Below are 14,686 nucleotides of genomic sequence, written 5' to 3' on the forward strand. Positions count from 1 at the left end.
GGGGTTAGTACAAAAACCCCTAAGTAAGACTGAGTTGCAGCACGGATGGAAGTGCTTTCAAAAACTCCCGAACTGGTTGCTGTTCTTTCTACGATTCATCTTACTCGTGCTCCAAAATAGAATTTGTAGGAGCAATGTTTACCCCAATTATTGGAGTACCACTACCACAGCTTTTCTTCTTAATGGTATTGTGGGTTTCTGTAAACCTATTTGTTCTTATGGAACCCATTTTCAATTTCATTTGCAGAAGACAAGTGCGCTTACAGATACACCCTTCACACCTTTCAAGTAAAATGAATTGGGATTGCTTTAGGGGAAAAGGAGTGGTATTGTTGGCTTTTATCTCAGAGCCCAGGGTTGTTGAGAGAGTGTCAACCGGACCCTTCCCACAAAACACAAAATCAGCGCCCAGAGTTTCATATTCCCAGTGATCCCCAAAAGTATCTGATGTTGATGAAGACGTAAAACAGACATTGGGACGTGATGGGATTTTATGTCATCTTGTATGGGAGGTGGGAGCCACAGAGGGAAAGCTGGAAGAAGGAATGCATTGATATAGCCCCTCCTTCAATTTGAAATCTCATATTAGTTTAAAAATAGAAATGTGCTCTTTGTATAATTATACTTAATAGAATTCTCAAATATAGACACAATACGTTATACTAATTAAAGTTGCTTTATTTTTGAATTGTTAGAATGGCAAGCTGGGGGATTTTAAGTTCATAGACTTTGCTAGTTTTAGAGGAGCAACGAAAATTTTAACGAAAGAAACCTTAACATTACAGAATCATTATGCTTGTAGATATTAGTAGAAGCTGCAAAATGTTTTTTCTATGGTTACTTTTATGAAAATGGGTGTTTTCTGTAAGCACTTGACATAAGATAGGTAGTATTAGCTCTTTCTACTTCTTCTGCGTCTAGTATTTCTCAAAACAAACCCATCCTCATGGGTCTTTGAAAATTATTAGATTGAGACACGTTCGTCTATTCTTTGCATGTTCATTTATTAGTTTGCATATTACAAACAGATTAGCATACTCCCCACCTCCCCCCCCAAAAAAACCTGGGAAAATACAAGGCCTGCGAAAAGGAAGAGACAGTAGAGCATTCTGTCCTCAGCACCATTCTATTGCAGAGATAGCTGTCTGGAATATTGCTTGGGAAATTTATTTTTTCCAGCTTCTATGCAGGTCTTAAGATCACAGCACATGGAATAAGAGTACATCTTCTTCCAACAGCCTTTTCGTGTGCTTAGTCTTTATCCCTCTCTGCCCAGAGTCACTTACCATGGTAAGGAGCACGTTATTATTCATCTCTTTAGGAACCAGCTGAGGCTACTTCATTTCCTACCCCATCAGGACAAGGCCCATTATATACCAGCCACCAGACTGATACCAACAGGGGGAGCCAAGCGCTCAATCTATCTTCCTTACCCGGGGGGAAATACCAGAGTGCTAAAGACAGCCTCCTGCTATGGCATTTGAAATTCATTCCGGTCTTCAGGGTACAAATTACAAAACTTGAATACTAGAATTCACATCACACGGTGTTCAGAAATATTTCAGGGAGATTTGGGGGATATTTGATGAAGTTGGCACTTTAGGTTGGGGTTCAGTTTGTGAGCCTTTTATCATAAATATTTTGTGCCATAATTCTAAAAATATCAACAGTTCCCCCCAAATCATATTGCCTTTTTTTTTTCTTTTGGAGGATTAAAAAAGGAATTTTCTGTTCTTCCCTCACTCCTTTTCCTCCATGTCCTTATTTTTCTAGGCCTTTTGCATTACTAGAGGGAATTATGATAATGACAAAGTATACCATCAAGTGTGGGTACAGAAAATAGACAAAGAAAAGAAGCAATAATTTGCGGGGAGGAAGGAGTGTGGAAAAAACTATGCATGAGAGAATTATAGACACATACAGAACTACTTTTTCTATATCAGAACCAAAAGCAAATATGTTGATTTGTTCCTATAAAAATAGTGGTGAGACAGACAATATCTTTTCATACAAAATGCAGGTTAAATCATTTAATCATGGGCTCTGTGTTTGACACTCTCAGTATAATCTCTCTTCTTATAATCTTGAGATATGTGATCAAATATTTATCTGAATGTTTATCTGAATATTTGAAGAAAGTTCTAAAGACCTATCATTCCTTTTTATCAATTCCTGTTTGAATCTCATCTGCTCTGATTCATCCTTAAAAAACAAACTAGATCTTCAGTTATGGGTAGGTTTTCTGTCCTTTATAATGCACTGGTATTGATAAGCTTAATTGGGAAGATATCCATTACAGATCAGAGAGTACATCCTTAAATTTCATTTCATCTGATTTTTTTCTATAAATCGAAAGGAGTTAAATGGCTCATTTTTTTGTTAATTGCTGATATATTTTTTTATGTAAAATGAAACTATGTAAGCATATATTTAAAGCAATAGTCCTTGGTCCTTTTTAGTAAGAACCTCTTTTCGATTTTGAGACCTCTTGAATTTCTTTTGTATTTGTCAAACCTTTGCACTTCATGACCAATATTATATTGATAGAAGAGATGTTTCACTGAATCACCAGCCCTAAAAGAAAGAAAAAAAAATGTGTAGTTACCTGCTCTAGTAGTGAAAACAATATTGTAGTGAAAGACCCAGTGATTTTTAAAGAGTTAACGCACAATACAAATCACGTGATTATTAATTTTTGGATTCTTTGAAGGCATCTCAGAATTGTGCTGTTTTTCAGTATATTTAACTGGTTGAAGATAATGGCTCTCCTTTTTCTTGTCCCTACCTTAAGCACACTCTAAGCACATAATAAGTGCACAGTCAATACGTCACTTACAGCTTTTAGGTGTTAATAACATTGGTTCAAAATAGGGGCTGATGGAATTCATATGAAAACATTATATTCATGGTATATGTTTGCTGTTTTTAAAATCTTGCATATCATTCTTCCTTCAATCCCTTTTATGTGTAATCAACATGTGGAATTTTAGAATGATAGAGTTTTAAAGAAATTAGACATTATACAAGTATGAAGAGCCTTCTACGTTTCCTGATGCATACAACACTCAATCCATGGTAGCCCTTCATATCTATCTCCTTCAATGCTTCCCCACTCTCTGTCCCTGCAGATTACAAATGGGGATTTTAGTGAGACTGAAATTAGTTGTAACTTATTTACTTGATTTCTCGCTGAATTGATGACAAACTCCAGCTATAATCTAATATTCCTGTCTGCCACTTCACTCTCTTTTCATTCCCCATGTTGCTAGTAGATACATTCACCAGTAAAACTGCACCTAGTTACCCTTTTATTTTTCCCCATTTTTGCTTATTTTGAAGAAAACCCAAGTGATCAGAATAATTCATTTGTAGCCATAATTGATAATTACACTGCCTTCTTTGCACAGATAATCTTGAAATGGTTGCATCAGAGCCAAATCTATTTTATTGTGTTTCTTCCTTCTGTTTGGATTTTATATAAAGATTCAAAATGTCATTCCTCCCAATGAACAAGACTGATGGCCATAGAGACTCAGAGGGACAGTAAAAGAAGGAGGAAGTTTTGTATAAGAGGAACTCTTATCCGACCTCTTAGCAGGCAAATTGTACTGTCTCAGTGTCTTCCTACATGTACTTGTAATGTCACATGGAACATATGTTGCCGAGAAATATGCCCAAATCAATTCCATTATAAGACATGAATAGTGTTTTCTACCATGTTTTCTGTTGTCAAACAGAAACCTTTACTTATGCTTTTAGCTGGTTTCCATTTGGTTAAGAAGGCCTCAGCATTATGAATAATACTTTTTTAGCAGGGGTAGTGGGCACTTCTCATTCTTTTTCACATTTGAAACTCCTTCTATATTGGGAACTCCTCTATGCAATGAGCAAAATCAGCCTCCATTAGGAGAAGCTGCAAATACCACACACTTGTTCTCCTAGACTTCCTGGTATCTAGGACCCAGACTTACGAACTAGGTTGTACTAATCAGACACTCCCAACTCAGACTTTGCATAAAGAAATGATGAAATGACATGAGAAGCAGGAACTATGTGGAATTAATCTTAATTATGACTGGTGGCAGGAGATTAGCAACATCCAATTTCAAGAAATAACTATTCTAGAAGCAACATCCATTATATAGTATTGATAGCTTCAGCAGTGAATGTGTGTCTGTGTCAGCAGCATGGGTGCATTCACCAGATGGTTCTGCGGCATTATTCAGCTCTGTTACTGACTACAAAACCTCCAAGTCTTATTTTCTGGAATCCTGGAGATTCCATGAATTCCACTCCCCACCTCTGCCACCCAATGTCTCTTTAACAAATTACCTTTACTGTTTAAATCACTCAGACTCTGATGCTTGAAAATAGGATCTGTGACTGGATAAAAATATATATATATACATATATATATATGTAATATACAATTCTTAACATTCTTAATTTATTGTCTAATTGATAGTCATACAACAGGACTTTTAGGAAAGAGTAAGTGTGGGAAGAAATGCGTAATTGTAGATTAAATCACTATCAACTGACTGTTCACTAGGTATTAGTTTATGAGAGATGAGCTAGGAAAACTGAATAGGTGATCACAAAGCCACTCTCTGGCCAGGTCTCTGTAGAGTATTTCCATGTCCTAGCAGCCAGAATGATTTGGAAGGGTCATAATATGCACAGGCACCTTTTTGCTTATCTCTCTTTCAGTAAACCCCCCCAAATCCACTACTTCCCTGGTGGAGAAAAATGTATGTATTAGAACTTGTTTCTTCTTTGGTTTCTGGGCTTAGTTCTATAATGAAAAATTCATGGTAAAGTTCAATGGTAAAATTCATAGAGCCATAGATGATCTACTTTCATCCCATCTTTTTTTTTTTTGCTTTGCTTACTGTGTAAATAGCTGACACAAAGTAAATGTGCAATGAATATCTGTTAAGTAAAGATAGCAAACACTAATGTAGCTCTTATGAGCCAGGTGTTCGCTTATATTAACTTACTTCCTCCTCATAATAACCTTCTGACATAAGCACTGTTATTATTTCCTGATTAGTCCTTTTTATTTGGGCGGGTGGGGAGAGGACAAGAAATGGACACATTGAAGGGTTAAGTAACTTGCCCAAAGAAAGTGAGCAGAAGTGATCCCAATTCAAGAAGGATGACTCTGGAGTCTATGCCTTATTTTTTTTTTTTATTCAGCTGATAGTCATTAAGCACCCACCATATGTCAGGCACAAAAATTCAATGATGAGTATATTATTTTGCCCTCAAGGAGCTCACTATATCAGAGAAATAGACATATAACAAATATAATTAAAGTGTAATTATTCTATGATAGAAAATATAAATGAGGTTTGTTGGGACACAAGGAGGTGATAAACTTTACTCTGAATGAAAGATGGTCAGGAAGACATCTGAGAGCAGAGAATGTTCCAGCTGAGATTTGAAATAATTTTTCATGAATATAGAATTGCATTCTAGGCAAAAGGAACACCTTATACAAAAGGTAAAATAGTATATTTGTGAATATAGCACGGCAAAATTGAGGCATGAAGCTGGAGATGTAAGCAAAGCCCAGATAATAAAGAAAATTCTATATTATGTTAAAGAACTATTATTTTATTCTAAGGCAATCAGGAGCCATTGAAGAAACGTTTTTAAATGAGAGAGTAAGATGAACAGATCTGCACTTAAGAAAGATGTTTCTGGCTCTATAGTGTTGAAATAAAGGGGGTCATATTTAGATGGTAGAAGAAGAGTTAGGAGACTGAAATAGATGAAATATACAAGGACTTACATGGGTCAGAAGTTTAAGGTAAAGAGAGCATTGACTCGAGAGATAATTAAACATAGAATTGCCAGGGCTTATAAATCTATTGCTTATTGGTAAGGAAGGGGTGGTAATGAAGAGGTAGAATTCTTCTGTCTCTCTATGTTGGTTTGCATTAATTAACATAAGATACATGTAGCCTCTGGTTTTCTTTTTCTTTAAAATATTTTCATTCTTCTTGCAAGCGTTTTATTTGTAATAGCGGTGTTCCTTGAGACTCAAAGTTTTAGCCTCTTTTATTGTGCTTTTATGTTTATTTATATCCTTGTGCCACTTTGGTTTTAAGATGCTTTATGTCTATGTTGGATTGAAATATTGTATACGTATGTATATCTTTAACACACATCTACATAAAACTTCTAGAGGGCATCCTTTACTGCAAATTGAATGTTTTTATGTATCCTGCTTTTTTAGTTTGTCAAATAAATATTGTTCTTTATATAACTAATATGTTTGATGGCCCAGTTGAGAGTGCATCTTTTATATGTTCCTTTTATGAATCTTCGGCATTTTTGGATGCAGGGATATGGCTCCATAAATAATATTTTTTGGAAAGAAGAGGACAGTCAGAGTTCTAGCAGTTAAAGCTGACATGGCTTATTCAGAAACCTCTTTTTGAAGTCAAATATTTCTACTTTAAAATCAAGTATTTTTTATTAGAAAAGATAAGTTTTGCTCTTAGCAGCTAAATAAGACCAAAGCATAATTATTTTCAGTGAAAAAAGTTGAAATTAATTGAGTAATAATACTTCTCTCAGAGATTTATGTAATAAAACTACTTAATTCATGTACCTGTATTTATTACAAATCTTACGTCAAGAGAATTTCAAGCTGAGCTTTTTTATTCCATTAAATATATATGTATATATTTTTATATATTGCACAGATCCAGAGATAGACAGATGGATAGATAGATGATTGATAGGCATTTAAGTAGATTGAGATATAATTGTAGAATCTTTTGTTAAAACAATTCTGACAATGCCTAGTACAATGTGATGGAGGTAGTTGTTTGGTACTTAGGAGCTGTTGGTTGAATAAATACATAAGTGAAGCTATGTAAGAGCACTTATGTTTAGGGATGCAATGATTTCAAAGGAAAATGTCATCACCTTACCTTTTTAAGTTTCTTTTAATGTTTTGCATCATCAGTCTCTTCGGATCTGACAAGCCAACTAGTACATGCTCATAGCTTTACTATTGAGTCAAATAAAAGTGGAGGCTTCACTTCTGAGTATATTGAGTTATACAAAGAATCAGGACTTGCAATCACCTTGATTCTGCTTTCCCCTTGACATCGTTCCCTATTTGTATAGATTAAAAATTAGGATAAAGTATTGTCTTTCACTGTCATCATAAATAACTTAATTTCTTCATGTCATAGTAATTCTGCTCAATGCATTCTGCTGTTTCTAGATGATGCTTGACAACACTTCAATTTCGTCACTCAATGAAACTAATTCACTAAAAAAAAAATACAAACTGGTCCGTTTAGCACCATGAAGATCTTTTTTTTTTTTTTAAGATTTTATTTATTTATTTGAGAGAGAGAGAGAGCATGAGCAGGGAGGAGGAACAGAGGGAGAGGGAGAAGCAGACTCCCTGCTGAGCAGGGAGCCAGACACACAACTCTCCATCCCAGGACCCTAGGATCATGACCTGAGCTGAAGGCACGCCAGCACCATGAAGATCTTTTTATAAAAAGGCTATTTGAAAATATATTTTTCTGTTTTGAAAGGTTCTTTCCCTTTGTGTATATTTGTTGTCTTTGTGCATTTTTGGTTTCTTGGTACAGGCTTCTCCTCCCTCTGATGATGCCTATTACTCCTCGTAGCATCACCGCACTGCCCATATTCATCCATAGATGTTCTGATCCCTTGCAATGTTGTCAAGAGGCCTCTTTCTGAGAATACTGTGTAAAGTGATTGACATGTTATTGTTATACACATCAGCTTCAGTAATTTCACCAACCAATTATGAAATGTTCAGTATCAAAGACTGTTAGCTAAAATACCAAAAAATAAAAACCATAGGATTGTGTGGAAAAATTTTAGAATCTCAATTTTTAAACTAGATTTAAAATTATAAAATTTTCACACTCTTGGAAAAAATGTGACTATTTGCCCATGCACTTAACTCCTTGATATTTAAGGCCAGCGGTGTAGGGGGGCGGGGGGGAGTCATCTATCTGCCAGGATGCTAAACATTGAGATTTGAAGATGCATGAGTTCAGTTAAATGAGAGGTTCATATTATCAAATAATGATTGTGAAATGTGTTAAGTAGATAATAAAGATGTGTACTAATAGGATGGGAATATGACAACAACAAATAAGGAATAAGTAACTCTCTATAGAAAAGTCAGGAAGGTTTTAAACAGAAAATAATTTTTGAGGCATGATTTCAAAAATGTATAGTGAATGTAGAAAAGCCTTAACCTGAAGCTTAAACCCTAGGGAAATCAAATTTTATATTATAAATTTTTAAAGAAAATTTTTAAAAAATAAAGAAAAAAACCCATGGCAAAAGAAACAGGTGTGAATTTGAACATATTCAAATCTAGAGAAACACAATATATTAACCAGAAATCGTTACGTTCATCACTTAAAAGAAAGAACTGCTTATTCTTTCAAACCTTGAATCTGCTGACAGTTTTGCTAACATAAATAGCACATTTTTGGCATTGTTTATGTCTGTTTGACAAAGATGCAAATAGCATTAATACAACATAACTATTTCTAGTTTTATTAAAAATGAGATTAGTGATGGGTAAAATAGCTGAATTATTGACATTGAGCATGAACTGTTTTTTCCATTGTAGTGAGGCAGTTACCACATACTATTCTGCCAAATTTTTATCACATGTTTTTCTATTGGGTATACTTCTAAGAATCACAATCATAGTGAGTCACCATGAAAAAAATTGGTCCTCTTCTTTCCTTACTCATTATGCTAGAATGAGTTTGAATTTTTATTGGTAGAAATGTACAACGCCTTTTCCTGTAATGATAACAATGGCAAGTTGGGTAGGCAGAATGTGAAGTCTTTCCTGTGGTGGAGAAAACTTCTTAGAAGTGCCTATCAAGGGTGCCTAGGTGGCTCAGTCAGTTAAGCAGCTGCCTTTGGCTCAGGTCATGATCCCAGGGTCCTGGGATCAAGTCCCGCATCGGGCTCCTTGCTCGGCGGGGAGCCTGCTTCTCTCTCTGCCTGCTGCTCCCCTTGCTTGTGCTTTCTCTCTCTCTCTCTGATAAATGAATTGATAAAATCTTTAAAAAAAAAAAGAAGTATATATCAAGGATAGATTTTTGTAAGATACTTGTCTAACATATGAGCTGACATCAGATCGGTGAGAGCCATACAAACATATTATTATGCGATTGTGGCATATTCTCTCCTTTAGATTCCAATATTAGAGCACATATATATGTTTTTCTTCCTATAAATGGATGAATGAGATTTAAAAATAAAAAGACTTTAAGTGTGACTTAGTGACTCACCCAAGATTACGACATACCTAGTAGAGGAGGGAGTTAGGACAAAGTCCCCGTTTCTGACGCCTGGTTGATCCAACTTGTGAACAAAACTGCATTTTGTCTCTTGCAGCTTGAGCTACATTTGAATTTAATATTCAAGAACCCATTTTATTAATTGTTTTGTATGAATTTCTGTATGGTGTTCTTGCCAGAATCCTATATTACATTTTATTTGTGTGATTTGATTTCTCCCGAGCATTATGATGATCCATCCTTTTAACCAACCCTGTACTTTGTAGACACCAGCAACTGAAAAGAATGAAAGTCAGATTTAAAATCCAAACTAAACTAGTTGCAAAACATGAAACAGTAATGAGAGAAATAAAATCTTGGCATATTTTAAGACAGACTTTATATAAATTACAGCAACCTGGGGGCAGTAAAATTGATGCATTGACACTAACATACCAAACTAATGCAGTAATTACAGTTCTGTTTAGTAATAGTACGTAAGTAGAAACTTACAACTCTAAATTTATGTATCCTCATATTGTTTATGTTGTGCCATCTCCTATAAGAAAATATATTTAGATATGATAGGCATGGATTGTTTTTACTCAAGTAGATACATGTTCAGTATAGAATGCCCAAAAAATAACTTTCAAAATATGTCAAAAATACATTTATTTACTGTGTTTTACTCCCAATATTTGCATTTGTCTTTCTCAACATACAGATTCGAATCACTAACTCTATTCTTTCAGACTGATGACAGCACCAAGTATAAGAAACTAAAATTTCTATAGGTTCCAGGCAGGTTTTATATAAAAAATGTCAACTTGGTGTTACTTATTAGTGAACGATGGGCACAGTGACCAACTGAAAAGGACATGTCCCAACTAAAAAGGTTGGCCATTACTTTGTTCCAGCAAGCAGCTCACATGTTGGAATATGAACCCAGTGTTGTCAGATCTTTAAAGCTTACAAAAGCAGGCAGGAATCTTGATTTTTGTAGGTATTGACTAATTCCAAATTTACAAACACCAATTGGGCGAAATAAGCATGTCTCTGTGCCATAGTTTGTCACATGGAACTCTAAGTAGAGACATGATTCTATAGTAATGATCATGGTGCCCTTCAATAAGGACCTTGGTACTGGTCAGGTTCCCACTGTCCTTTACTCTTTCATTGTCTGTTTATTCAGTATCATAAGAGAGCCATAGAATGTTTCCATTGTATCTTTACAGATGGAAAGACTTCTCACAGTTGTAAACAGTTGTCTCGGAAAGAGTTGTTATTTGTGCTCATGCATTTTCAATGATTGTTATTGTTCCCTACAGCCTAATGTTACTGATCTCCTTACATAAAACTTGATTATGCAAAGCTTCCTATTAAATCAAATTTTGATTATTTGAATTTAAAGAAAGGATATGGATTATTTGTTTCCTATACTCTCTCTTGAGAAAGTAAAGTACATGACTTGCTTATTGTTCTATCTCTTTTCCAGGACATTCTCTGGCAAATAGAAAATTGAATGAAAACAATTTATTATAGAAGTTTGCTAGTTTAGTCATCCACTTTTCCTTAGCACAAATTATGTGGCAAGCATGTTATTAAATATCATTTTATACATGTGGATTATTAACTCAGGATAGAAAACCATTCTGCTTCAGGGAAAAAATTACACTGGTATTCAATTTAATGAGATACAATCTACATTTTTTCAGCTTTATTGAGGTATAGTTAACAACATTATAAGACATTTAAAGTATACATCATGATGATTTGATATATGTATACATTATGAAAGGATTTCTAGCTAATACATCCAATGAAATATAATCTACATTCTAAAGTATAAACCTATATTTTGCCTTCAATTCTCTGTAGAACTTTTAGAAAGATGCCAACTTTTTTCTTAATTCTCCTTCCTAGAAAAGCATGAGATCAGATCACACTCTATTTCTTGAAGTATATGTCTGACGGCCTCTTGGTTAATCAGAACTTTTAGCCCGTATACCAAATACCCTTAGGAGGAAAAAGCCACACACTATAAATCCACTAGCAAAAAAACCCAAAAACAAAAACAAAAAAGTCAAGGTCTCATTAATTAATTTTAAACTTACTGTTGGTTTAAAGGATTAGAATTTGACAGCTCAAAACTATTTAACTTTGTGTAAAAAAAATGAGTGCTCCTATTTGATGAATAATAATGGATCTTTGCTCACCTGACTATTCTCTACAAAGGCAAATTTTTTAAAAATCATATCTCAAAAATAGTGTTTGATGGTCAAGTAGATGAAACTGAACTCCCAACGTCAAACGAGTTCAGATTCACGTGTTCTTAAAGAATCATCTCTTCGTATCCTTCTGTTTTGAAGTTAAGATTTTTAGCAATATGCCAGCTGACTCATATCAATCAGTCAGTCAGTCAGTCAGTCATATGCTTGTATCACAGCACATTCTATAGTATCAGCAGGACTGGATCACCAAAATAAACAGGGGCTTCAAAGCATCCAGTTCAGCCAGGGTCACCTGTGCTAACTTAACCAAAATCAAAAATAGCCCCACGTGGGAAGGGAGAGAGAGACATGCTAACATAATATGATCTGTTTATATTGGTTATATTTCTCATGTGAACACTGGATGTGTCACCAAACTAGATGGCCAACTTGAAGACTATAGTGTCTTTCTGTAACATGAAAAGTTGGCTTATAAACAGCAAAATATATTTTTTTCATCAAGGATTTGCATTTTCTTCTTGAAGTACATCTTTCTCATGTTGTTGATTACTAAGGGCAGTAGGCAGAATAATGGCTCCTGAAGATTTCTATGTCCTAATTCCCAGAATCTGTGGACATATAAGTTACATGGCAAAGGAGAATTAAGAATGCAAATAAAATTACAGCTGCTAATCAGCTGACCTTCTGACAGGGAGAGAATCCTGGATTATCCAGATTGGCCCGATACAATCACAAGGTTCCTTAAAAGTGGAACAGGGAATTGGAAGAGAGAATCAGAGATGGTAGTGTGAGAAAACCTCAGCCTGATAGAAGAGTGGGGCCATGAGCCGAGGAAAACGAGTAGTCTCTAGAACTTCAAAAGGCAAGGGAATAGATTCTCCCCTAGAGCCTGCAGGAAGGAATACATACCTTCTAACACCTATCAACACCCCCAGTCAGGGCTTCTGACCTACAGAACTGTAAAATATTAAGTTTGTGCAGTTACAAGGCACTAAGTTTGTGATAATTTTCATTAATTTTAATTTTTTCATTAATAAAAAAAGTTAAAATTTTTTGACTTTTCTTAAAACATTGTATATTTCTTTATTCATTTATTTTCAGGAGGTAATCCACAGCAGCCAGGTCGACATTTCAAGAAGTAGCCAAGAAATGGAAAGAAATGAACAAGAAGCTTCCAAAACACACAAAAGTGATGTTCGTGGAACAGAAATGGTAACTACTTAGAAAGACAATACTTTCCAGTTTATAAACCTGTGTAGAAATTCTGACCTCGTTGTAAGCAGTTGCTTTTAATGTCCTTTATGTGTTTAATACTAATACATATCAGTGTCTATTTCCACACTTAGGAATTGACATGCTTAGAAAAATAAAATGAGCATCCTAAAAATATAAGTGTACTTTAGATGTTAATTCATATATACCCTGTTATAGCAGGAGCCATGCATTAAAATAAGGGATAGAAGTTTAATTAGCATCTCTCAATGTTCACTTGAAGTCTTGAAAGAAAATCATTGTGAAATGAAGAATATATGTACAGTACTAAGATAACTGACTTCTTAAAAACAATTATTTATTTAAAATTATCTTTAAATATAGGCCTCTCATCTTAAAAAGCACACTGAGGGAATAAGCCAAGCTTCTCAGTTCCATCAGTATGTTCAAGAAACAGGTGAGACTTTGTTATTATTTGACCCCAATATACCTTTCTCCTGCTGATGTGTCTGTGTTTGAATGGAAGCCTTCCAAAGCACAATCCCTCCCACTGAGTAAATTTAGTAACTATGACTCATGGTCCCAAAGGGGACAGAGTAGTATTTCTATATATAATTAGGTTCTGCGTGTGGTAAAAGATGCAATAAGCTTCTAAAATAGTTCACTGCCCATCAGCCTTATGAATTTATCCTAAAAGCCTAGAAGGTGATACGCCAGCCACCTCTGAATTGCTTTTTGCCTCGGGGACCTAGAATAAAACTTAATGTTTATCAAGCTCCCTGAGAACAGAAATGTTATCTCGATTGTATTACTTTTAATAACAGATTTAAACACTTATAAATTCAGTTTTGCAGCCTACAGATATGAGATTAAACTACAGACAAATCTGTGCGAGTTTGCATGAGACCCATACAGGTTGTCTTGCCTATAAAAGGGGAATGAAAAGTTTTGTTGCCTAGAAGAGCTAAAAGGGAAGATTTAAGCCAATTGTAACCCAATCACTACTTGGTTCTATCTATTTTGGCTTTATTTTGGTTTTCCTAAATGAAGTAGGTCTTCCTTTTCTGTTCTTCTGCTGTTCTTTTCTTATTTTATAACTTTTTATTTTTTCCTGAACATGAAGGTAAAACATGCTTACAGAAAACTTGAAAAATATATGCAATTAAAATAAACAACAGTTCCGTCACTTATGACTTCCCATCCAGAGATAACCACCCCCACTGTTCTTCCTATATTTTTTGACATACACTAACATACATAATTGAAGAGTGCCATATGTACCATTTTTATTTAATGCACATTGTGAGAAGCTTCCCATAGCATTACAATTTCCTTCTCAAACATAATGTTTATTTGTTATATAACATCCCTGGTATTCTTTCCTGTTTGTAGTCATCGATACACCTGAGGATGAAGAGATTCCGAAGGTTTCAACTAAGTTTTTAAAAGAGCAATTTGAGAAGTCTGCCCAGGAAAAGGTCCTTTATTCTGACAAAGAGATGACCCCAGCCAAGCAGATTAAAGTAAGACAATTTCTCTACATAGAAATATGTTAAGTGTAAAACCAGATGTAAACGCATTTCAAATTATTGAATGTTTGATGTGGTTTTTCAACTAAATCCTGAGCCAGTACTCTTCTGTTCCAGAAGAGTATTCTACATGAGAAAAGCAGTAGAGTTAAAACTTTTCTCACTAGAAAAAAATGGCAAGATTATATGTGCTCTAAAGTTTAATAACTAGCATTAGATAAAATAATAAAGTCAATTTTAAATGTCAGATACTGTGCTTAAAATTCCAAGGAAAACAAAACAACCCTCAAAAGTACTTTAAGACTTTTATTGTTTCCCTCTAGATTACTCAGCATAGCATATTAAGCAAAGGAGGAAGAATAATCAAGATTATGTGTAAATGTTAAAACACTGAGCTGTT

General features: G+C 34.7%; 1 protein-coding gene across 2 annotated transcripts in view; it reads left to right on the forward strand.

Annotated features, from left to right (window-relative positions):
• The window catches only part of XIRP2 (xin actin binding repeat containing 2), a 68,245-nt gene that overhangs the window by 38,295 nt on the left and 15,264 nt on the right, over nucleotides 1-14,686 (forward strand). For both annotated transcript variants that reach the window (XM_044381518.3, XM_044381519.3), the window contains exons 4-6: nucleotides 12,647-12,757; nucleotides 13,142-13,214; nucleotides 14,150-14,280. In XM_044381518.3, the coding sequence (XP_044237453.3) occupies nucleotides 12,647-12,757; nucleotides 13,142-13,214; nucleotides 14,150-14,280 (315 nt within the window). The remainder of the gene's footprint in view (nucleotides 1-12,646; nucleotides 12,758-13,141; nucleotides 13,215-14,149; nucleotides 14,281-14,686) is intronic.

The sequence above is a fragment of the Ursus arctos genome, unplaced genomic scaffold (genome assembly GCF_023065955.2).
Source record: "Ursus arctos isolate Adak ecotype North America unplaced genomic scaffold, UrsArc2.0 scaffold_1, whole genome shotgun sequence".
In the NCBI taxonomy this organism is placed as follows: Eukaryota; Metazoa; Chordata; class Mammalia; order Carnivora; family Ursidae; genus Ursus; species Ursus arctos.